General features: G+C 44.3%; 1 protein-coding gene across 1 annotated transcript in view; it reads right to left on the bottom strand.

Moving 5' to 3' along the window:
- MYOM1 (myomesin 1) overlaps nt 1-24,901 on the bottom strand; it is a 272,604-nt gene that overhangs the window by 167,235 nt on the left and 80,468 nt on the right. The window contains exons 4-5 of the mRNA XM_068103177.2: nt 2,442-2,604; nt 88-245 (exon numbers count right to left, since the gene is read on the bottom strand). Of these exons, the coding sequence (XP_067959278.2) occupies nt 88-245; nt 2,442-2,604 (321 nt within the window). The remainder of the gene's footprint in view (nt 1-87; nt 246-2,441; nt 2,605-24,901) is intronic.

A 24,901-nucleotide genomic window follows, 5' to 3' on the forward strand; every position in this document is an offset into this window, starting at 1 on the left:
AGAGAATAGCATGTAGAAGGAAACAAGAGCAGATATAAGATTCCAGCCTGGGTGTTGCAGTACAGTTAGCACGATGATGGCATGTACCAGCAGACAGTAGGCCGAGGCCAGGCTTGGATTGTGCAAGCAAATTGGATGTTGCTTTTTTCCCACACTGTATGTGACCTCAGCTTGATGGTGAACTCGGGGCCATACAGCATGCCATCTTTATTCATGTTCCGCCAGTGCCTCAAATGCTCCTCCACCTGCCATCATTACAGCAATTTATATGGTTTGTAATAAAGGTTATCACGTTTGCTTGTGCTAGTTATTTGAATAATTCATCAGTGGAGAAAGCAAATGTGAAAAATCCACCAAAAATAAATATTTTCTATCATCATCAAATGCACAGTCCTTCTTTAAGCAAATGCCTTAACTTTCCACTTCACTCTGGATCAAGCAGCCGCCACTTCACCCGGCCGAAGCTCACTTTTGTCCTGAACAACTTGACTCCTGCGATGAATTATCCTATATAAGCTTTTGTTGCATTCCCAAAGTGCCTATTAAGAACAAACTGGTCTCCTTTGGCAAGAATCCATGCGATTCATAATCCGCGTGCGGTGTGTTTGCTGTCAGGATCGAAATAAAAAATCAATTGAGATGAATAAAATAATAGGGATTATTTATACAGGGGGATTTATGTACTGTGAAAGACGTCAGTTGGGGCATGACAAATGTGCTACATCTGCGTCTCCGTACTCCCATCTGTTGCCGGTAGCGTTAGTTATACAGCAAATTCCAAGCAGAGAATTTGGCGTTGGTACCTGGAACTATGCAACTGACACAGCAGCAGAATGGCAGTTAATAGTGGAAGTCCATCTCACACAAGATGGGCTATAGATGACACCCATTCTAGATGGATGGCTTACGAGTGAACAGGCAACCAAATAAGCTAACCTGAAGAACCACCTTTAGAGGCCATTTTTCCCTGCAAAGCATGGGTTGGCCTTTTTGAGGCACCGTGGTCCCCTTTTTGAAGCAATGTTTCATGGCCGGATGCCTTCCTGCCGCCAACCCTGTTAGTCGCCTCTTTCGACACACAGGGAATTACCAGTGAACTGGTACTCAATTTGCTGACCTCTGAAGGATGACAGGCTGAGTCAACCCCCCTGGCGTTAATTCAGCGATCGAGCGGGATTCGAACCCAGGATCCTAGGATCCCAAGCCGGCACCCTAACCGCTAAGCCAACACCAGGCTCTAGTACAGCATGGCAATAATAAATAAATAATAACCACCTTTAGAGGCCATTTTTCCCCGCAAAGCGGGGGTTGGCCTTTTTCGGGAACCGTGGTTGTTGTTGTTTTTTGGTCCCCTTTTTGAAGCAATGTTTTACGGCCGGATGCCCTTCCTGACGCCAACCCTTTTTGCCGCCTTTAACGACAAACAGTGAATTACCAGTGAACTGGTACTCAATTTGCCGACCTCGGAAGGATGACAGGCTGAGTCAACCCCCCTGGCGTTAATTCAGCGATCGACCGGGATTCGAACCCAGGATCCTAGGATCCTAAGCCGGCACCCTAGCCGCTAGCCCAACACCAGGGTTAGTACAGCATGGCAATGATGGACGAAATTGACTCCTCGTTTGTTTGTCAAACATGATCTTGCAACAACATACTGAGTGTTGTCTTGAGGACAGTGTGGACCCGTTGTATATTAATCTCCACTCTGCACACAGAAAATAAATATTTAAATGCAATAGGTTTGATTCTTGATTCCTGACAGAGCCTTGACCTTCTGTACATGCACAATCCAAGCTCAGAACCTCTCCCAGCCAAGGAAGTGACGCACCACCGCCCGGGCCAATGTGAGGTGAGGACAGGGCAAACATCACATGACATAATGCTTGCTCTGTACCAGCTGTTATTTTATGTTTTTACATCAATTTGATTAACAGTTGAAAGTTGTTATTGTGATACTGACCTTCCGCGTGTGAACAGAAGAGCAAATTTCATGGAAATTGGCACAGGGGTTTGGAAACACAAAAGGAACAAATACACTCACTCATATATTTAATTACTGATGTGCCAAACACAGATCGGTGAAGGTAAGTGCCAGACATAGGTCAACTACCAGTGATTGATCAGTGAAATGATCAAGCTTCCTTTTTTGAAACTAATAACAAGCACGAAAGCTTGGGCCTAAACAGGTTATTCGAGAACCACAATAGGTCTGTGTTTGTTCTTCCAGTTACGAGTGCTTTCCACGAATTACAAGTCATGCAGGTGCAAAATTCTCATGGAGGTAAAGCTTGTATGTCCTAGCAGTCTGGATGTGTGAATGCTCCCCATACTAAATATAGAAACAGATGCAATTCTGAAATTTGTATGCAGTAAATGAACGATCCAATAGGAACAAATGTCATTCCCAGTACTTATATACATTCCACTTTTGCTATGAGCACCTTTTTGTTAACTTCGAGCTGGTATGCACGTCCGCGCACCAAATTGCTGGCATACTGTAGGGTTTCCCGAGCACGCTGGATGTCCCTGGTCATGATGGTGCTGTGTTGGGTTTGCGCTGATGATGAACCTCCAAGCTGTTTCACCGCTCCATCAAACTGGTGCCTGAGTGAACAAGAGCAGCAATAACAAAAACAACTACAACTGCGAGCAGTGCTGTTGACTTCCAAGCAGTCCAAGTATGCCATCCACATCGACCTTTCATACATTTTCTGGAGAAATGGAGCCCAACTCCATCATCAGTTAGGAAAAAAAAGTAAAGTATATTACTTTATGCGGCCCATTAAGCATCAGTGGGCCAAACGACATTTCGAAAGGCACTGCTTTGTCAAATGTTTTTGTGATTACGTAACATAACAGAGAGATTTCAGTGTTTTTAAGAGTAGAAGCTTTATACTCACACTTCAACACCACCAAGGGGTGCTTAAGTTGTCTGCCAAGGGACAAAATCCAAGATGGCCACTAATACAGGCCAAAATAAAACTAGAACGGCACACTTCAACGTCACGACGTCGACCGACATGCCTCCGCCCACATTATTACATCATTATACATACTTGTACCAAGTTTGCTTTAAATCCCTTCAGCTGTTCCCAAGTATCACATTTTTACCAACATGACCTCTGACCTTGGAGGCCAAAATCTAATCAGTTCATCTTTGTATCATAATATATACTTATACCAAGTTTGGTCAAAATTCCATCATCGATTCACTAGTTAGCTCGGTAACAGAATGTGTACCGAACGGAACCTCTAACCATTGACATTTTGACCCCATAATCTAATCAGTTCATCTTTGCATCATCTTACATACTCGTATCAAGTTTGACTTGGATCCCTTCAGCCGTTCGTAAGTTATCGCATTAACGAAAACCTATTACGGACGTACGGAAGGACAACCCGATAAGATAATGCCTCTGGCGACTTCGTCGGTGGAGCCATACAAAAATCCGTTTGGATCAAGTTCCAAGAGTGTGATGTGCACATTCATTCATTCATTTCGGTTTATTGAAATCATTAAACACTGGACAAGGCAGTCCAAAGACAGAAATTTGTCAAGTTTACAATTTAATTTCTTCTGATATTTGAGTCGAGTGTGATACTTGAGTCAAGTGTGATACTTCTGATGTGATACTTGAGTCAAGAATAATTTCCCTGAATATGGGACAATAAAGATTTATTATTAATAAAACAATATTTCATAAAACTTACAAATGTACATAAAAATAATAATAATCATATAAAATTACATTAATATACACATTGAATGAATGAATGAATGAATGATCGTTTTAAGGCCATTTTCCCCGCTATAGCGGGGGTTAGCCTTGTGGGCCCCATGACAATCATGGTTCCCTGTTTGAGGCAATGTTTTTATGGCCGGATGCCCTTCCTGACGCCAACCCTTAGTCATCTCTTACGATGCACAGGGATACGGTGTACCTATTCTAAACCGGGGTACACACCGGGATCATTCATCCCAGGAAGCTGGTACCCAGGTGTTAGAAAAAATAACAAATTCTAACAAAATAACCTAAAATATCAGAAAACTTAAGAAGAACAACAAACAGATATCATGCATGTAATTAATTTTATGCACCAACATAACATAATTAAGCATTCCAGTCAAAAAAGGAATTGTTGAATTATTGTATCTCTGAGTCTTCGGTGATAATTCTTAGTTTCCCCCATGTGTAAATTCCAAGGAAATTCAAGTACAGATTAACTTCAACACATGTTACCCATGTCCCATATGCAGACTACTGTATGTATGGTTGGGAGTGCCACGCTGTTTGACGAACATTGATTTCTATGGTCAGGGTGGAAAACTCGTGTTTCCCTTGACATCATTAACCAGGAGTTTAAGGTGGTGAGGGCACGGGAGTTCATGATGTTGCAGGATTCGAGTGATTTAGTGGTAAAGAATGCTCTCCCAGAGAAGAAAGGAAGTCGGATGTTGTTGGAGTCAAGATGTTGAGCATTCCCGAGTTGCATATTATATCGAAACACAGATTGTCGGGTAGGAGGAAGAATGCCATGGTGACGATCACATTTTAGAAGACCACGTCCAAAAGGCAAGAGAAGCTCATTCCTGTGTTCACTCAACAACTGTAAACCAAAATGACAGGGTTGCTGCGCAAAATGACGAAGTTGTTGCGCATAGGACTGAATATATGGTGGATTTGACGATTTCACTTCAGATCGGATTGGAGTATAACACCAAGGAGAGTAAACGATTGAACTCTTTGCAGAGGGATGTTACCAATGACGATGTTTAATTGGGGTGGAACATTCTGAAGAAAAGATATTTGCATAATCTTACATTTCTCCGGCTTCGGTCTAACATCGTTAAGGCAACACCAATCACCAATTGCATCAACATGAGCTTGCATCGAACTTTGCTGAGTTCTGTTCAACACTTCAACCAGGCTCAAATCATCCACATATTCCCAACGATATTCTGTTATTACAGCCGTGTCATTCTCCAGAACAAGGAACAAAATCGGTCCAGGTTTGGTGCCTTGTGGAACTCCACAGACGAGACACAAATAATTCGGTCTGCCCTTGATATGGAACCACCTGGGAACGATCGGAAAGGAAACTGCACACTGTAGGTAGGGGTGGAAGCATCAACCCCAAGCTGAATGATATTTTCGATGACATTGAGTGGTTGACCAGGTCGAAGGCCTTGGTAAAGCCGAAAGTGCAAATATTTGCATAATGACCCCGTTGGTCAAGATTTCGATGTATAACATTCAGCATATGGACTAAATAGTGCTTGATAGAACTTCCTTCCATGTTTCCAAACTGTGCAGGATATGAGCTTTAAAATCGACCATCAACGAGTCAGTAAGAAAACTCTCAAACACCTGAGCTAAAACAGAGGTAATTGAGATCGGGTGTAGCTGATCAAATTTAGTAACACGAGTAGGTAGTCTTAGGAATTGCACATACTGAAGCAAACTTCTACTTAACAGGGAAGTAACCATTCTGTAAGCATTTGTTAAATATCTTTGTAACAGGGCCTGATATTTCCAGTGCAAACTCTGTGAAAGATACGAGTAGGTACATCACTGGGATGAGGTGCCGAAGATGCGTTGAGACGTCTAAGACGAAAGTAAACCTCGTGTTGCTGGATTGTTAGTGGAGCCACAGCAGCCGGAAGATATGCTGTAAGAGGTGCAAGGTCCAGCGGAGATAACATAGTACAGATACGGGAAAAATGCTTGTTAAGATCATGAGCTAGCTGGTGAGGAAATTGGTCAACAAAAGCAAGATTATAGGACTACTTCATTCCAGTCAATAATCCGATCTGTCTGTGCCTTTTTCCAGGCTCTGATCTTTTATGGTATTCGACTTTGTTCTGAAAGTAAGATACCTTAGCTTTTCTGATATGACACTGAACTATATTCCTTAGTTGACGATATTTAACAAAATCACCGACATCATGTGCAGCGACCCATTGCATTATTAAAAGGCAAAGATGGTTGTTGAACCACTTCACCAATTTACATAAAAAGGTGCAAAAACAGATCCTTGCAACTGCAGACCAATTAGCCTGCTCCCAATCATCAGCAAGGTCATGGAATCCATCATCGCTTCTGATATTAAATCCTTCATCTTCTCCAATGACTTGACCTCTGATCATCAATTTGGATTCAGACCAGGTCACTCTACTCTGGACATGCTGCTTCTGCTGTCTCAACTATGGATGGAGGCCCTCAACGTCAAACAGGAAATCAGAGCTGTCTCCCTTGACATATCCCAAGCCTTGATACAGGCTGGCACCCCACTCTGCTCACCAATCTCTCCTCCTATGGTATCCATGGAAATCTCCATGCATGGCTTGCGGACTTCCTCTCCGGTCACAGTCAACGTGTGGCCCTGGATGGAATTCTCTCATCTCCCCTTCCTCTTCAGGCTGGAGATCCACAAGGCAGTGTTCTGGGCCCTGTGCTTGTTTTGGTACTCATCAATGATCTTTCTGACTCTCTGGAAAATCCTCTCGATCTCTTTTCTGATGACTCCACTCTCTGCCGCTCCATATCCCAACCCTCAGTTTGGCAGGCAGCAGCCTCTTCACTCTCTGCAGACATGGACAAAATCACAAACTGGTCAAACAAGTGGAACATGTCTTTCAATCCTGACAAATCTCACACTCTTACTATGGTCTCTCCGAAAAGACCATTTGGAAAACCCTCCCATCTACATTCTCAAAAATCCTCTTTAAGAAGCTCTGTCACTCAAGCTTTTGGGACTCAATATCAGCCATGATCTTTCCAAGGAAAACCACCTTTCCAAGGAAAACCACATTTCCAAGCTGGCCTCAAAAGCCAATCGCCGACTGGGCATCCTCCGTCGTGCGAAGTTCTTCCTTGGCACCTCTGAGCTCCTCACCACATACAAAGCTTTCATCCGCAGCTCAATGGAATACTGCTCTCCCCTCTGGGCTGATGCTCCTGCCTCACACCTCGCTCGGCTTCACGCTGCAGAAACCAAAGCTGTCAGGATCATTGGAATCTCCCGCGATGAAGCTGACTCTGAGGGCCTTTCACTCACTCACCACAGGCAGATTGGTGGTCTTTCTGTCTGCTACCGACTCCTCTCTGGCCTCGCTCCCCCAGCTCTGTCTGTACTGTGTCCCCCAAATGTTCCTTCAGGACACACAGAACTGCTAGCATCCCTCTACTTGTGAAACTGCCAAAATCAACACTCTCTGCTCACCTTCACTCCTTCATTCCTCTTTTATCCCGGCTCTGGAACAAACTCCCACACTCTCCTCAGTCGCACTCCTCCCTCCAGGTCTTTAAAACAGCTGTTCACAACCATCTGTTATCTTCCCCCATCCAAAATCTTGATCTTTTCTACCCCTGTTAATACATTCCAAATCCAACTCTTTCAATCTCTGACTTCATTCCTGAAATTCCTAATAGTGTCAGTTTGTTGTATACAGTGTACCACTTCCTTCCTGCTCCCCCACCCCCCCTCCCTACACCCCCAACCCTCTCCCTTCCACAGATCTCCCAATGTCCCTGTTCTCTACTGTTGTGCTTGTGTGCTTCCCTCTCTCTCCCCATCTCGTATCCCCCTCCCTTTATTACCCCGTGCTCGCGAAGCAAAAAGCAGGGTTAAGCATTCAATTGCGTGTGCCGTGTGCCATGTCTGCATTTTTTAAATGCATTTTCTCGGCAACCGTTGGGCGGATTGACATGGAATTTTACCATAGAAGCACCTCCGCCTGTATAATTTTTTTTATTCATAATTATGACGTCATAGGTCACGCGGTATGGACGTCATCTTGGAAAAACGTTACACCTCTATATCTCCCAAACCACTAAATGGAAAAAATTGAATCATGGCTCATTGTCAAGTACTCACCATGGGGAATATGATATGTTGATGGTGATGTCATCGGTGCCTTAATTATGACATCATAATTCGACAAGTACAACGCTTGATCTGATCAGTATGAATAAAACGAAAATTCCTTGCAACTGTTAGTCCGATGGACAAAACAATTTCAGAATATGTGCGGCTCCTCCTGTTGAATTTTTAATGATAATTATAACGTCATAGGTCACGTGGTACAGACGCCATCTTGGGAAAAAATCAAAAAAAGTTGCACCTCTATATCTCTGAAACCGCTCCATGGAAAAAATTTAAACATGGCTCATTGTCAAGTACTCCCCTTGGGGAATAAGATATGTTAATGCTTATGTCATCGGTGCCTTTGTTATGACATCATAATTCGACAAGTACAACACTTATCCGATCATTGAAAAAAAAAAAATAATCGTCAAATGTTGGTCTGATGGGCACGATATTTTCACCATAGGAGCACCTCCTCCTGTGGAATATTTTAATGATAACCATGACGTCATATGTCATGTGGTACAGGCGCCATCTTGGAAAAACCGCAAAATGTTGCACCTCTATATCTACAAATCCCGCTGCATGGAAAGAATTATTGAAACACGGCTCATTCAAATTTCTACGATCTCATCAGGATCATCGGTGGAGTTAAAATCAGCCCAATTATACTCTGCATTCCACTGTCCAAAATTACGGATGGATGATTCCCAAAAAGGTCTTAGTTTAGACCTGGTGGATTTCAGAGGTTGAATAGAGTCATACAGTCGGGCTATAACAACACAGTGATGACAAGATGCAATTGAGGCACATAAATTACTGATTCCGTATAAAGTTCTTGAAAGTTTGTCAAAATCTTATCAAGTACTGCATTGCCTCGTGTCGTTGTCACAACTAACTGTGACATCAGGGTGTGCTGTTCAATAACATCAGTGTGGAGGTCATTAAAATCCCACATAATTAATACTGCCGCCTCCTCCTTGAATTGATCAGGTCAACCATCTCAATGATGTGGTCTGTTATATCCTGATGGTGGGGAGAACGTGGGGGAGAACGTGGCGGAGCATAAACACCTGCGTAGACGTTCCTCATCAAACGCACAGTGGATGACGATGTCAGTAAAACCCAAAGAATTTCAAGATATGTTGGGACAACATTGTTGAACACTTGTCTGGCGTTGCTATCACGTCGAACATAAAGTGCAACTCCTCCTCCCATTCGGCCATCACGGTCAGAACGATAGAGAGTAAATGCAGGTAAATCAAAACATGTGGATGGCTTTTCTGGAGTAAACCAAGTTTCAGTAATTGCCACTGGATTTATATCACTGTACTGGGTGATTATAATCACCGTATTGCACAATGATCGAGCATTAACAAGCAATATCGACTGTAATGTAAATGATGATCATTCCGAATGAGTAGAAACAGATTGGCATAGCCGGCTGAACTTTTTTTTAGTCAAAACACAAAAAAATTGGCAGAACTAGAATAATACTAATAATCCTAACACGGAGCCTAAAAAACAGCCCAGCGTTGGTGATAGAGTTGAGTACAAGCCATTTATTAATTTGATGCCATCATTTGTTTTCCCACCAACATTTTTTCCGACAGGGAGTAAACTATTACATACAAAAGTACAAAACATTACTGTAATGTATCCTCGCGTCTATGTCCTGCATGGGATTTAGATATAAGCTCCACAATTAGGCTTAAACAACAACAACAACAATATATATATATATATATATATATATATATACAGTATATATATATATATATAATTAAAAACTCATAAAGCTTTCACAATTGTGTCCTTACGTTCTCATCTTTCAAATATTGTATGTATATTGTATAAGCCTCTCTATTATCAAAAAGCAAAGACTAACGGTATTTGTCAAAACTCACAGAACAACAACTAGCCCTCCAACTCATACACAACTGCTCATAAATAGTTACACCTCCTGGTGGGATCTTCAATGAGTCGTAACGTGTAAATAATGCACTGAGGGAGAGAGTGAGTAAGTGGCCCTTCATTGGAGCAGATGCTTCCTTTGACACATCATTTCAGTCATCAGAGCATGCTGTGAGGACACAGGTGCCTGGACGGAATAGAATTGACTCCATATATTTGTCCCTCTGTCGAATCATTCGCTCGAGCCACGACAATGACCGCCGGGAGTCGAAACTGACAATGTGACGAATGAATGGTGCGGTGTGTCGGACCAAGGGATCTCATTGCACATTTAGTCCGATCATCTGTTTGTCATCAGTATGGGATCGGGAGCATTTCTCTTCACCGAAAGGGCCACGTGCCGCACCGTTCCACCCACTACGCTAATATGTCTGAACAGAGGCAGAAAACACAGAACCGGAGTTAATTCTGCGCTGATTGCATTTACCTTAGCAACACGCCAAAATTCTCACAACCTTACAAAAACACCAGCTCTGGATGACCATTTGGAAATGATAAGAAACTTACTGCGGATTCTCACATCTATCGTTCACCTGAAATGAACATATTGGGTCAAGTATGTGATCAGTATTTTTTTCTATACTTTGGGTGAGTTGGCAAAAACCACAGGTGATGCTTTATTAAAGTCAAAAACACTTTCATCAGAACACATTAAATTAATTAATGTATTCAAGTCAATGCTATATGTGCTCCCGCTCAAATGGACAACGACAGTAATACAGTGCATTCAGAAAGTATTCAGACCCCTTCACTTTTTTCACATTTTGTTATGTTGCAGCCTTATGCTGAAATCGTTTAAATTCATTTTTCCCCTCATCAATCCACACTCAATACCCCATAATAACAAAGAGAAAACAGGATTTTAGAAAGTTTTGCAAATTTATTAAAAAGAAAAAACTGAAATATCACATTGACATAAGTATTCAGACCCTTTGCTATGACACTTGAAATTTAGCTCAGGTGCCTCCCATTTCTCTTGATCATCTTTGAGATGTTTCTACACCTTGATTGGAGTCCACCTGTGGTAAATTCAATTGATTGGACATGATTTGGAAAGGCACACACTGTCTATATAAGGTCTCACATCTGACAATGCATATCAGAGCAAAAACCAAGCCGTGAGGTCGAAGAAACTGCCTGCAGACCTCAGAGACAGGATTGTGTCGAGGCACAGATCTGCGAAAGCGTACAAAAAAAAATCTCTGCTGCATTGAAGTTTCCCAAGACCACAGTGGCCTCCATAATTCTTAAATGGAAGAAGTTTGGAACAACCAGGACTCTTCCGAGAGCTGGCCGCCAGGCCAAACTGAGCAATGGGGGAGAAGGGCCTTGGTAAGATAGGTGACCAAAAACCCGATGGTCACTCTGGCTGAGCTCCAGATATCCTGTGTGGAGATGGGAGAAACTTCCAGAAGGACAACTTTCACTTCAACACTCCACCGATCTGGGCTTCATGGCAGAGTGGCCAGACGGAAGCCTCTCCTCAATGAAAGACACATGAAGGCCCGCTTGGAGTTTGCAAAAAAAGCACCTAAAGGACTCTCAGACTGTGAGAAACAAGATTCTGTGGTCTGATGAAACCAAGATTGAACTGTTTGGCTTCCGTCTGGCCACTCTGCCATAAAGCCCAGATCGGTGGAGTGTTGCAGTGATGGTTGTGCTTCTGGAAGTTTCTCCCATCTCCACACAGGATCTCTGGAGCTCAGCCAGAGTGACCATCGGGTTCTTGTTCACCTCTCTTACCAAGGCCCTTCTCCCCCGATTCCTCAGTTTGGCCAGACGGCCAGCTCTAGGAAGAGTCCTGGTTGTTCCAAATTTCTTCCATTTAAGAATTATGGAGGCCACTGTGCTCTTGGGAACCTTCAATGCAGCAGAGATTTTTTTTGTAGGCTTCCCCAGATCTGTGCATCGACACAATCCTGTCTCTGAGGTCTGCAGGCAGTTCCTTCGACCTCACGGCTTGGTTTTTGCTCTGATATGCATTGTCAGCTGTGAGACCTTATATAGACAGGTGTGTGCCTTTCCAAATCATGTCCAATTAATTGAATTTACCACAGGTGGACTCCAATCAAGGTGTAGAAACATCTCAAAGATGATCAAGAGAAATGGGAGGCACCTGAGCTAAATTTCAAGTGTCATAGCAAAGGGTCTGAATACTTATGTCAATGTGATATTTAAGTTTTTTCTTTTTAATAAATTTGCAAAACTTTCTAAAATCCTGTTTTCTCTTTGTCATTATGGGGTGTTGAGTGTAGATTGATTTGGGAAAAAATGAATTTAAACGATTTCAGCATAAGGCTGCAACATAACAAAATGTGAAAAAGGTGAAGGGGTCTGAATACTTTCTGAATGCACTGTGTCAAAGGTTTGCTTATTTGTTTGCCAACTCGTCAAAGTTTTGGCAGAATTTGAACAAACTTGGCATAAATACTGTCATGTCAGAGGCCAGGCTAATGTGGATGCTCTGCGCCAAAGATCAAAAAAAGACCTCTGCAAATGACAGAAGCAATGCTTAAATATACTGCATTCAAAATTAACCAATTTACAATATGCAATTCCCCAAGGATCGTTCAAGTAAATCCGAGACTGGTGGTCGCTCATGCGTGATAAAGCAAAAGACAGGATGATGTTTCTTAGAAATAAATGCTTCATTAAAATGTATCGGAGTAATGGCAGACAGGAAGATTTCAAGGAGATTGAAAGAAAAGGTTCTGATATTTTGTGTAACGTCGGCCTATATTTGCGGTCTGGAGTTGGTGGCACTGGCAAAGAGACAACAAAGGCTGTATGTTTGCAGAACAACTGCGTCAGGAGGATTGTAGTAGTGAAGAGAGTGGATAGAAGGAGGATGGATGAACTGAGGGAGGAGATTGGTGTGCAGATGAACTTGACGGGGGGGATTGGTGAAATTCTGGCTGAGATGGGCTGGACACTTGGTGTGGATGGGGAAAGAGGGAATGGCAAAGAGAGCAGATAGGTTGAGGGAACAAGGTAGGAGGAAAAGAGGTAAACCACGGTTGAGATGGGAGCTTTGTGTGAAGAGGGATATCAGTAAGGTGGGGGTGGTGGTTGGAGAGTGGAGATCGAGAATGGTTGAGAACAGACGAGAGTGGAGGAGGATCATGGTCAAGGTCGATCAGGAGATTGGTACCATTTGACCTTAACTCTTATAAAGGGAAGAGGAGGAGAAGAAGATTAAAATGCATATGGATATGGGAGAGACAAGACATTAATAATAAATAAATGGAACAGACCAAGCACTCAAAGGTTTCAAACTCACTTTCTCATCCTGTACTTCTGTCCAGGTGTGCTGCTTGCCCCGCCCCCATTATCTCCTTGCCATCCACCTTTTGTCCTGTTCACGTGACTCGTGGTGGTCCCTCTCGGCCCTCCCCCATTGGAATTTTGTGCATTTAAGATTGTTCACGGTTCTGTTTTAATATTATTTAAATGTGTTTAAACTTTCCCCTTCAGTGTTTTATTCAGTGGTATATTACAACACACTGTTTTTCTTCATATTTAAAAGGCTTTTTTCAATTTCCTCTCCAACGTATTCCACTTCAAAAAAAATAATTCAATCCCTTATAACTCTAAATCACTGCATGCTCAAAATTCACATTCATTCCATCCCTCCTCCATCGTTCTTAATCGGATTGCTAACTTGAAAATCACAATAAACCCAATTTGTTATCAATGTTCGTCTTTCATTAATCATCCACTTTCTAAACTCCCCTCTTGCCCCTCCCCTCCAAATCCCCCCCCCCTTGCCCCTACACTCCCCCCTTGCCCATCCACTCCTAAACTCCCCCCTTGCCCCTCCACTCCTAAACTCCCCCCTTGCCCCTCCATTCCTAAACTCCCCCCTTGCCCTTCCCCTCCTGAACTCCTCCCTTGCCCCTCCCCTCCAAACACCCCCCCCTTGCCCCTACACTCCTAAACTCCCCCCTTGCCCCTCCCCTCCTAAACGCCCCCCTTGACCCTCCTCTCCTAAACTCCCCCCTCCCTCCTCCCCTTCAAAACTCCCCCCCAACCCCTCAATTCAAATCTCCTCCCATACCATTCCTCTCCAATTCTCCCTCCCCCCTCCTCCTCCTCCTCAAAGCTGCCTCCTCCCCACTTCATCTCCCTTCTATCTCATACCTCCACCTCCCCCAACCTTCTACTTTCCTCTGCCCCCCCCCTCAAACAACCCCTCACTGTGCCTCATCCCTTCACCATCAAACCTTTCATTTTCCTCATCCTTCCCTTTCTTGTAACTCTTCTGTAATCTCTGACTCACTATCAACTGCTCTCCCTACCTCCCCCTCTCATCCTTTATCTGACCCTACCTCTCCCCTCCCCTGTCCTGTACCCGATGCTCCCCCTCTCTCTTCATTAACGGTATGGACCTCAAACATCCAGGGCCTTCGCTCAAACCTGACTGATCTCTCCATACAGGTTGCTTCTGACAATCCAGACTTGATCTGCTTAACAGAAACTTTCCTCCTTCAAGATGTCTCTGATTCCTTAATATCTCTTCCTGGTTACTCCCTCCTCCGGTATGATAGACCTGAGCCTCGTCCTGGTGGTGGGGTGGCTATCTTTATCAAAAACTCTCTTCCTCACTCTCCTTGCACTGCCCTCTCTCCACCTCACCCCAAGGAGTACCTCTGGCTACGGCTTCCTCTCCGCTCCCACCTTTTGTTCATATGTGTTCTGTACCGTCCTCCAAACAGTGATGACTCCATTTACATTTCACTGTCTGACAACATGGACCAACTTCTATCCACTCATCCCAACTCTCTCTCTTCCTCATATGTGGCGACTTCAACTGTCATCATGCCAGCTGGCTGGGTGTGGGTTCATCTCTCACCAGCCATGGCACCTCAGCAAAGGACTTCTGCCACTCACTGGGATTGACACAATCTGTCAATTTCCCGACCCGGATCTCAGCCAATGGTGTATCTTCTCTTCTAGACTTGATTATGACAAACTTCCCTCCTAATGTCTGCTGCTCTTCTTCTGCCCCAATCGGTTCTTCTGATCATGTCCTTGTTAAAGTGGACATCTCTGTGGCCATTCTCAGAGAGACTCCTCAGCGTCGCCGAGTCTGGCATTTCACTCAGGCCGACTGGCACGTACTTCAAGCAGCCATCAATCATCCGGACTGGTTTCCCATCTCCACTGCCTCTGACATCAACTCATCCTGGGAATTCTTCCAAAGCAAACTGCTCTCTCTCTCATGCACAGATTTATCCCATCTCGTCTTCAGTTGTCTTACCCTTCCTCCCGTCCATGGTACACTGAATCTTTTGGTGAGGGAGTTGCCCTGAAACAACTTGCCTTTGCCTCTTGGAAGGCTAATCCAACTGAAGGCAATCTCAGTTCCTTCCACCAAGCTCGGAACAAGTGTGTGTCTACCCTCAGGAGTGCCAGGAAGCACTATCTCTCCACACTCAAGAATGAACTCTCAAACCTGTCTCCTTCCTCCAAATCCTGGTGGCATCTGGTGAAATCCGTTTCTGGTGTTTGTTCCCCCTCCATCCCCTCCATTACCTCAAATGGCTACACAGTTGACACCGCACGTGACAAAGCCGAATGCCTCAACTCTGTGTTTGCCTCAAAATCTTGTGTCCCAAACCCATCTCTTTCTGTTCCCACCTTACCCAGTCGAACCCAACTGCTCCTGGACTCTGTGTCCTTCTCTCCTGACAAGGTGGAAGAGTTTTTATCAAACCTCGACTCTGATTCTGCAACTGGACCAGACGGCATCAGCCCACGGGTCCTAAAATCCTGCTCTGCTGCTCTATCTCACCCTCTCTCAGTTCTTTTCACCCTCGCCTTTGCTCAAGGTCATCTGCCAGCATCCTGGAAATCAGCAAACATTACCGCTTTACACAAAAAGGTGCAAAAACTGATCCTTGCAATTACAGACCAATCAGCCTGCTCCCAATTATCAGCAAAGTCATGGAATCCATCATTGCTTCAGATATCAAATCCTTCCTCTTCTCCAGTGGCTTGATCTCCGATCATCAATTTGGATTCAGACCTAGTCATTCTACTCTGGACATGCTGCTTCTGCTGTCTCAACAATGGATGGAGGCCCTCAATGCCAAACAGGAAATCAGAGCCGTCTCCCTTGTCATATCACGTGCCTTCAATACGGTCTGGCACCCAGCTCTGCTCAACAAACTCTCCTCCTATGGTATCCATGGAAATCTCCATGCATGGCTTGCGGACTTCCTCTCTGGTCGTAGACAACGTGTGGCCCTGAATGGATTTCTCTCATCTCCCCTTCCTGTTCACACTGGAGTTCCCCAAGGCAGTGTTCTGGGTCCTGTGCTTTTTCGGGTCTTTATCAATGATCTCTCCGACTCTCTGGAAAATCCTCTCTATCTCTTTGCTGATGACTCCATTCTCTGCCACTCCATTCCTCTTCCCTCAGATCGGCAGTCTGCAGCCTCCTCACTCTCTGAAGACCTGGACAAAATCACAGACTGGTCAAATAAGTGGAACATGTCTTTCAATCCTGACAAATCTCACACTTTTACTATGTCTCTCCGAAAAGATCGACTGGACAACCCTCCCATCTACTTTCTCAACAATCCTCTCCAAGAAGTTCTGTCGCTCAAGCTTTTGGGTCTCACTATCTGCCATGATCTTCCTTGGGAAAACCACATTTCCAAGCTGGCCTCCAAAGCCAGTCTCCGACTGGGCATCCTCCGTCGTGCGAAATCCTTCCTCGGCACACCTGAGCTCCTCACCATATACAAGGCTTTCATCCGCAGCTCAATGGAATACTGTTCTCCCCTATGGGCCGGTGCTCCTGCCTCACACCTAGCTCGGCTTCACGCTGTTGAAACCAAAGCTTTCAGAATCATTGGAATCTCCCGTGATGAAGTTATCTCCGAGGGCCTTTCACTCACTCACCGCAGACAGGTCGGTGGTCTTTCTGTCTTCTACCGAACTCCTCTCCGGCCTTGCTCCCCCAGCTCTCTCTGTGCTTTGTCCCCCAAACATTCCTTCAGGTCGCACAAGATCTGCCAGCAACCCTCTGATGGTTAAACTGCTGAAATCTCAGCTCTCTTCTCACCTTCACTCTTTCATTCCTCTTTTCTCCACCTCTGGAACAAACTCCCACACTCCCTTCAATCCCACTCCTCGCTCCAGGTCTTTATAACAGCTGTTCACTACCATCTCTTGTCTTTCCCCATCCAAAACCTTGATCTTTTCTACCCCCACTAATTCACCCCAGATCCACCTTGTTTGAAATTCCAACTTCTTTCCTGGAAGTCCTGGCAGTGTCCATATGTTTTATACCTCTCCCACCCCCCCTTCCCATACCTCCCCCCCCAAAGCCCTCTCCCTCCCACAGATCTCTCGATGTCCCTGCTCTCAGATGTTGTGTTTGTGTTCCTCCCCCTCTCACCCCATCTTGTCTATCGCTCCCCATGTTATATGTGTTATGTGTCAGTTTGTCTTTCTGTGTGATTAATGTTAGCTCTTTCACGAGCCTCGATCTTGTATACCAAAAAAAAAGAAAAAAAAAAAGAACATATGATTAACAAGGTACACACATGTATATACAAAATAAATAACAATGCTAATGTCACCCACAATACCAGATTCAAACCGCTAAAGTGGCAGGCGGGGAAATGAGGCAGGCACGATCTGATGTTGCTGTACCACCAGGGGTGGATCCAGGAATTTGAAGACGGCGGGGGGGGGGGGGGGGATAAAGGGGGGTCTGGGTGTCCTCCCCCAGGAAATTTTAAAAAAAATGATCCCCCAGGAAATTTAAAAAAAAATGATCGTCAGAAACGGCATTTCATGCGTTCTTGGAAGTTTCTGCAGTTCCTTGTGTTCTTCCCTGGTCCAACAGTTCAGCAGATTCACACCGCCTGCGCCCTCATCCTGGATCGAAGGGGGGGGGGGTGCGCACCCCCATGCACCCCCCCCCTGGATCCGCCCCTGACCACGATCCATGGTTGCGCAGGCTGGTACGGCACAGGGCAAAGGTGTAGTATTGGCCGGAAGACAAGAGGATGGCGATGAGGAGAAATGCAATGAGGAAATGGTGTTCGTGTCTCCACCCACGGTCCCACTCGTGGGGTGATAAAGCGGAGAGGGAGACAGATGTTGACTCCACAAAGAAGCCCAAGTGTGCATGCACCGACACAAACTTTACCACCTTTGGAACCACCTTTCCAGCACATGACTGGTCACACAATTGGCTGCCCATTTTACAATACTACCTTCCAAGAGATGTCCTAACGGGGCAGTGCACTATCTCCTGGGGGGGTATTCATAACGAAGGTTCAAACTGTCACCAAGTTCAAAGTCAACCAAGGTGTAATTTTACAGCTCTAAAAAAACAAAAACATATCTGCCAAGCAAGGGGATCTGGCAAGCACGATCGACTTAGCGGTTAGGGTGCCGGCTTGGGATCCTAGGATCCTGGGTTTGAATCCCGGTCGATCGCTGAATTAACGCCAGTGGGGTTGACTCAGCCTGTCATCCTTCCGAGGTCGGCAAATTGAGTACCAGCTTGCTGGGATGAATGATCACGGTGTGTACCCCGATTTAGAATAGGTACACTGTATCCCTGCGCATCGTGAGAGCATGACCAAGGGTTGGCGTCAGGAAGGGCATCCGGCCATAAAAACATTGCCTCAAACAGGGAACCATGATTGTCATGGGGCCCGCAAGGCTAACCCCTGCTCTAGCGGGGAAAATGGCCTTAAAACGATCATTCATATATTTCATTTTTAATGAACACAATGTGTAAATGGAGCATTGACAGATGAAAGCCTCATAATTTGTGTGGAGGATAAAACTGAATAAAAGACAAGGCATTGAGGTGATGAAAAATAGATGTGGCAGCCCTATTGATTGAACCTATACACACAATCACGAAATGGCACCTGTGGCACTATATTGATCAAAAAGAATAGCTGCACCATGAATTACTTTTAAATCTGTGCATCGCTTGCCCCCATCTCATCCTCCCGACTTCATCGTTATCACCTGTGCGGTATATGCGAACATTTCCTCACAACAACAATAACAACAACAGAGACGACATGTTTTTCAAATGAGTGCATTTTAAAGACACAGCATGGTACAACATGAAATCCTGAAAAGGAATGAGGAAAATTTGAGCACAACTACAAATCTACAGGAATAAAATTTGACAATTAGTCATACAAGAGATCAGTGGTGACTCTATTGTCTCTAAAAATAGAATCTAAAACGTGTAAATCTTTTCTAAAAATAGAAACACGTGGAAATCTGCCCGTACTTGAAAGCTTATTTTGGAGTTTGTTGCTATGATGGTTTAAAACGAACTTTAAAAAGGTCAAATAACACATGCAAAGACACATTGGCCATTTGGTGTTCTCGGTTGAGCACCTCGCTCGTGATTCTGCGATCCGACAATCAAATCTCCCCGACTGTGTCGATTTATCAATTTTCTCAGAATGTCTTATGTTGCTCGTAATCACCTTTTTAAGTGGGTGCCATGTGGAATGAGGCCATCCCGGGACCTAAAGTATTGATATTCATGTTTATTCATTTTTACATGTGGAGGATAAAATTGTGATGTTCTCAGTATGACTTAAAGAAACATTTTCTGGTGTTCAGCATAATAACATCTTCACTCCAAAAGCAATTTGAAGGATTGTTACCGAACTCTGGACAAATTCCAATTGGAGCACATTTATTTTGATGCTCCCTGGTTTTATTCATGAGTATGCAATACACCTGGCTGGGAGGTTGCTTCATTCCTGGAGTGGTGGCTCAGCCAATTATTGATGAAGTGCCCTCAGTAGATAAGGACAATAATTTAGAATTTGCCAAGGGTAGCGGCATACGATGCCATAACATTTCCAAAACGTAAAGTGGGACCTTTATCCCCCTTGAAAGAACTCTAGCACACCAGACAATATTTCCTGATATCTCCTTCGACACTGTGCGCAAGGTTGTTTTAGTCACTCCAGTCGCTCCGACCATTACAGGGCATGATGTTGATTTGGTTCAGTTTCCAAGTTCTCTTCATGTCGATTTTAAGGTAGTTATTTTAATTATTTGAGGGTCGAAGCGAAGCGAGGGCCCATGAAGGGGCAGATGAGTGGGAAATACATTGGTGTCGAAACTATCATCAAGGAGCAATGACCATATGCATCGTTTAAACTTTAAACCATGTGCAGCTCACTCACTCAACCTTGTGAGGAAAAGTGAGGCAAGTACAGTCCAGTGGTCTTCAGATTCTTCGACATTGTACAAAAGTTGTACACTTATCTCTCTGCACCGACGAATCACTGGCGACTACTTTGTGAAAAACTGAAGCTTTGAGGGATGTCTGTTGTCAAGCAGTTTTGAGGTACTCGATGGTAGCCCTTCTCAAAGGGTACACTCACACATGTGAAGTGTTGGAATACCTGGCAACTAACGTGGAACAGAAGGATGAGTGCCAAAATGAAGCTCAGTCGATCCTTGACAAACTGGATTCAGCTATACCCATTGTTTTGTAGAACAATCTTAAGAGAGCTTCACCAAACCAAGCTCTCGCTTCAAGAGACCAGCTTAAATCTGAATGTCGCAGTGTCTATCGTTTATTTTGTCAAGACCCAGTGGAAGGAGTTTGAGGACTTGAAGATCTAGGGATTAAACTTTATGGACATAATGAGTGCAATTCAGCACCGAGGCGCGTCCTAATGTGCAACCACCATTTTGATGATGGAGATGCTGAAGAGACTGTGCTGTCATCCAAAGAGAAATTGAAAACTTAGGTGTTCTTCTTCATCGTTGATCAGCTACTCAATGCGTTGAAACACCGTCTTTGAGCATACAAGGAATTAAACGACAAGTTTGGATTCCTGTTCGATGTAGCATCTCCCTTGACTCGTGAGATCAAGCAATCAATGGCAAATTTGCCCCACTCCTATCCCAATGATCTGGAACCCACGATTGAATGTGAATTTATCCAGTTTTCTACCTTACTGGAATCTTCAACGGAGCTTCAAACCTCATGCAAACAAACACAGTCAGCAGAAATGAGAATGTACCAATTCTTCGAGATACATGACCTCGCCCAAACCTTTCCTTATATTGAAATAGGTCTTCGGATATACCTGTATGTGTCGATGATGCTTTCAAGTTGCAGTGGTGACAGCTGAGCGGTACTTCACAAAACTAAAACTCATCAATGAGATGTTCAGGAACCGAATGAGACAAGATCGACTTAGTCTTTCATTCATGAGCATCGAGAAAAGTACTCAAAAAGGACTTGACTTCTCCAAAACCATTGACGGGTTTAGCCAAAAAAAAAAAAAAAAGAGGAAACGGTTGATGTCATGTTACACGTGCAGTGGTTTCTGTAGAGAAACTGCCTGCACCTTGGAATGCAAATGACAAATGATGGTCTTACAAATAAGTTGCACCGTCTTGTTTTGAATTTACGTCATTGTCTATTTACTTTCAACATGTAACTATTTTTTTCATTGAAGTGTTCTTGTTTATTGTTTGTACAGGGTTTCGGTGTTTTTAAACGTAATAAAATAATAAATGAGCATCGTGATAGCATCGATAAGAACATATCTTGAGATCTCGACCTGATCTGACTTTGACCTGTGACTTAGCTCACTGAAAGAATGAATGAATGATCGTTTTAAGGCCATTTTTTCTCACTGGAGCGGGGGTTAGCCTTGCGGGCCCCATGACAATCATAGTTCCTTGTTTGAGGCAATGTTTTTATGGCCGGATGCCCTTCCTGACGCCAACCCTCTTAGTCGCCTCTTACGACACGCAGTGATACCTTGTACCTATTCTAAATCGGGGTACACACGGGGATCATTCATCCCAGCAAGCTGGTACTCAATTTGCCGACCCCGGAAGGATGACAGGCTGAGTCAACTCCCCTGGTGTTAATTTAGCAATTGACCGGGATTCGAACCCAGGATCATAGGATCCCAAGCCGGCACCCTAACCGCTAAGCCAACACCACACTCTGACGTAGCTCACTTAGCTCACTTAGTCACGTGACTTAGCTCACTGATGTGTATTATTACGGGATGGGAAGGGGAGCATGAGGGCACATGGTTGGGATACCCCCCCGGGGCCCAAGGTACCCTCAATCCATCCCTGCATAGATCAGTGTAAAAGTAAAAATGTACAAAAAGGATTAAAGCTCATGGTTAATTAATCTGTATATCAATGATGATCAAGTTGTTCAAATTGCACAACAATGTACAAGGTGATGAGTCGGGTTAGTCTTTTGGGACTGCCACTGCAGTACTAGTGTGCTACCTGTCGCACGGTCAGGCTGTCGACAACGAAACCGACACCCTTCATTGGCTTCGCTTGTGGGGAGGGTGACTGTGACACCCTGCGAGGACTAAAAACAACACCTGACAAAGGGCGGATGAGCTCCATTCGGGAGCCAACAGCCATCCAGTATGGAGATGGTGTCTCCTTAAAAAACACCCAATGGGAGTAAGAATATGTATTTTTCCGCTTGGCCAAGTTACCCCCTCCTGCACGGTGGCCCTGTTAAGAGGTTTCTTTGTTTCAGGGCTTGGTGAAGGTTTTTCCAGTTCTTCCTCCCTTACAATTTTATGGCTCTCAGCCTTGTTTAGGGTGAATTTCTATTTTTTTTTTAAAGCATCTTGTAAATGCAATCTTTGTTTTTTTTGCATTATGCATGCTCACTTCACTATATACAGTATCTCAAACTCATGTAAATCTTGTTGTAACTAAATTGTGTCAGCAGCAAAGACAACAACAAATTGAATGCTAACAACATGAGAGGCAAAGCAGAAATAATGTGTTGTGTTATTTGAGACGGATTCCCAGGAATGTGGTGGGGTTAAAGACAATGGAGAAGGTCAAAAGAGGTTTGGTTATGGTGGAGGTGGCGGAACTAAAAAGAAAAAGATTCCCCCTGGAGTCCAAGAGGGTTCAGCACATTGTCGCACATTTAATGACGTATTGTGCGCGTGGATTTTCTGATTGGTCAGGGTTTTATTGTGCATCGTTATGAATGCTTCGTGTTCAACTGCTTACGGCGAAGGTTGCTTGCCTTTCTGTAAGCGTGGCATTTTGAGGAAAGCTACGGCGTAATCTTATCAGGTAAAGCCTTCTGTGATACACAAAGGATTACTGTGGTGAAAGACATTGTGGATCAAAATTGACAAAAGAACAGAAGTCAGCACAAAATTATTATGGCCAAGCTGCCTTCCCCAGCTACGAGGGCTCAAAGGCATACATATCAATCTGTTTCATGATGCCTTTTTATCATGCTTGGCCATATAGTTCTGGGCAAAATGGCAGAAATGTAACTTTCACTTACCGTTATTCCTCACAACAACCTCTCCCCCTTCAGCCTGCACATTCTCACTTAATTATACCTCCATTTAATTTTCTTTCAATCCAACCTTCCAATCCTCATATTCATCACTCCTCTCCACTTAATATTCAATTATCTTCCCATATTTCTCTTCACAAATGCTAAGTACTAAGTGTTAAGAGTATATGATATTCCCATCTGAGCAGATGTATCATGATGCTGGGATCCCAAGATGAAATCTCAGTTTGATTTAGTCATCATCTCCTACTGTCCTTGTAATTCATAGCATAGGAGTTTTTTGGGGTTTTTTTTGTATACAGGATCGAGGCTCGTGAAAGAGCTAACATTTATCACACAAAAAAATCAAACAGACACACAAAACATATAATAAGGGTAGCGGTAGACAAGATGGGGAGAGAAGGGGAAGCACACAAACACAACATTTGAGAGCAGGGACATCGGGAGATCTGTGGGAGGGCTTGGGGGGAGGTGGCGTGGGAAGTGGGGGAGGGTTGGGAGATATATAAAACACAAGGACACCAAGGACTTCCAGGAAAAAAGTTGGTATTTCAAAAAAGTGGATTTGGGGTGAAATTAGCGGGGGTAGAAAAGATCAAGGTTTTGGATGGGGGAAGATGATAGATGGTGGTGAGCAAGCTGTTTTAAAGACCTGGAGGGAGGAGTGGGATTGAAGAGAGTGAGGGAGTTTGTTCCAGAGGTGGGAGAAAAGAGGAATGAAGGAGTGAAGGTGAGCAGAGAGTCTTGATTTTGGCAGTTTAACCATAAGAGGGTTGCAGGCAGATCTTGTGCGACCTGTAGGAATATTTGGGGGACAGAGCCCAGAGAGAGCTGGGGGAGCAAGGCCGGAGAGGAGTCGCTAGAAGACACAAATCCGACCAACCTGCCTGCGGTGAGTAAGTGAAAGGCCCTCGGAGTTACCTTCATCGCGGGAGATTCCAATGATTCTGAAAGCTTTGGTTTCAACAGCGTGAAGCCGAGCTAGGTGTGAGGCAGGAGCACCGGCCCAGAGGGGAGAACAGTATTCCATTGAGCTGCGGATGAAAGCCTTGTATGTGGTGAGGAGCTCAGGTGTGCCAAGGAAGGACTTCGCACGACGGAAGATGTCCAGTCGGCGACTGGCTTTGGAGGCCAGATTTGAAATGTGGTTTTCCCAGGAAAGATAATGTAATGTTTGTTTGTAATGTAATGTAATGTAATGTTTCCTAATGCCCTTGTCTGCGATGTAATATCCGAGGGCCATCCCAAAGGTTACATCTTACCCAACATTAATAATAAATCACACATACATCCTAAAAACACATATGAGGGTCATCCGAAAGGTTCTCTTATCCTACATGCATAATAATCTACCCCACATACATAATGCACCAGCCTTGGTGGTGCAATGGCTAAAGTGTCCACTCTGAGCCTGGGAGATTGGTAGTTTGAACCCCGGCCGAGTCCGACCAAATACTTTAAAATGGTATGTGCTGTATCCTTGATTTATGCACAGCATTTCAAATGGACAGATCACGGACAAACAACCATAAATAGGTAATAATAGAGCAGGCAACTCTGTGTTTGCCTCAAAATGTTGTGTCCCAAACCCATCTCTCTCTGTTCCCACCTTAGCCAGTCAAATCCAACTGCTCCTGGACTATGTGTCCTTCTCTCCTGACAAGGCGGAGAAGTTTCTGTCAATCCTCGACTCTGATTCTGCAACTGGACCAGACG

Source organism: Myxine glutinosa, chromosome 2 (assembly GCF_964187855.1).
Source record: "Myxine glutinosa chromosome 2, kmMyxGlut1.1, whole genome shotgun sequence".
Classification (NCBI taxonomy): Eukaryota; Metazoa; Chordata; class Myxini; order Myxiniformes; family Myxinidae; genus Myxine; species Myxine glutinosa.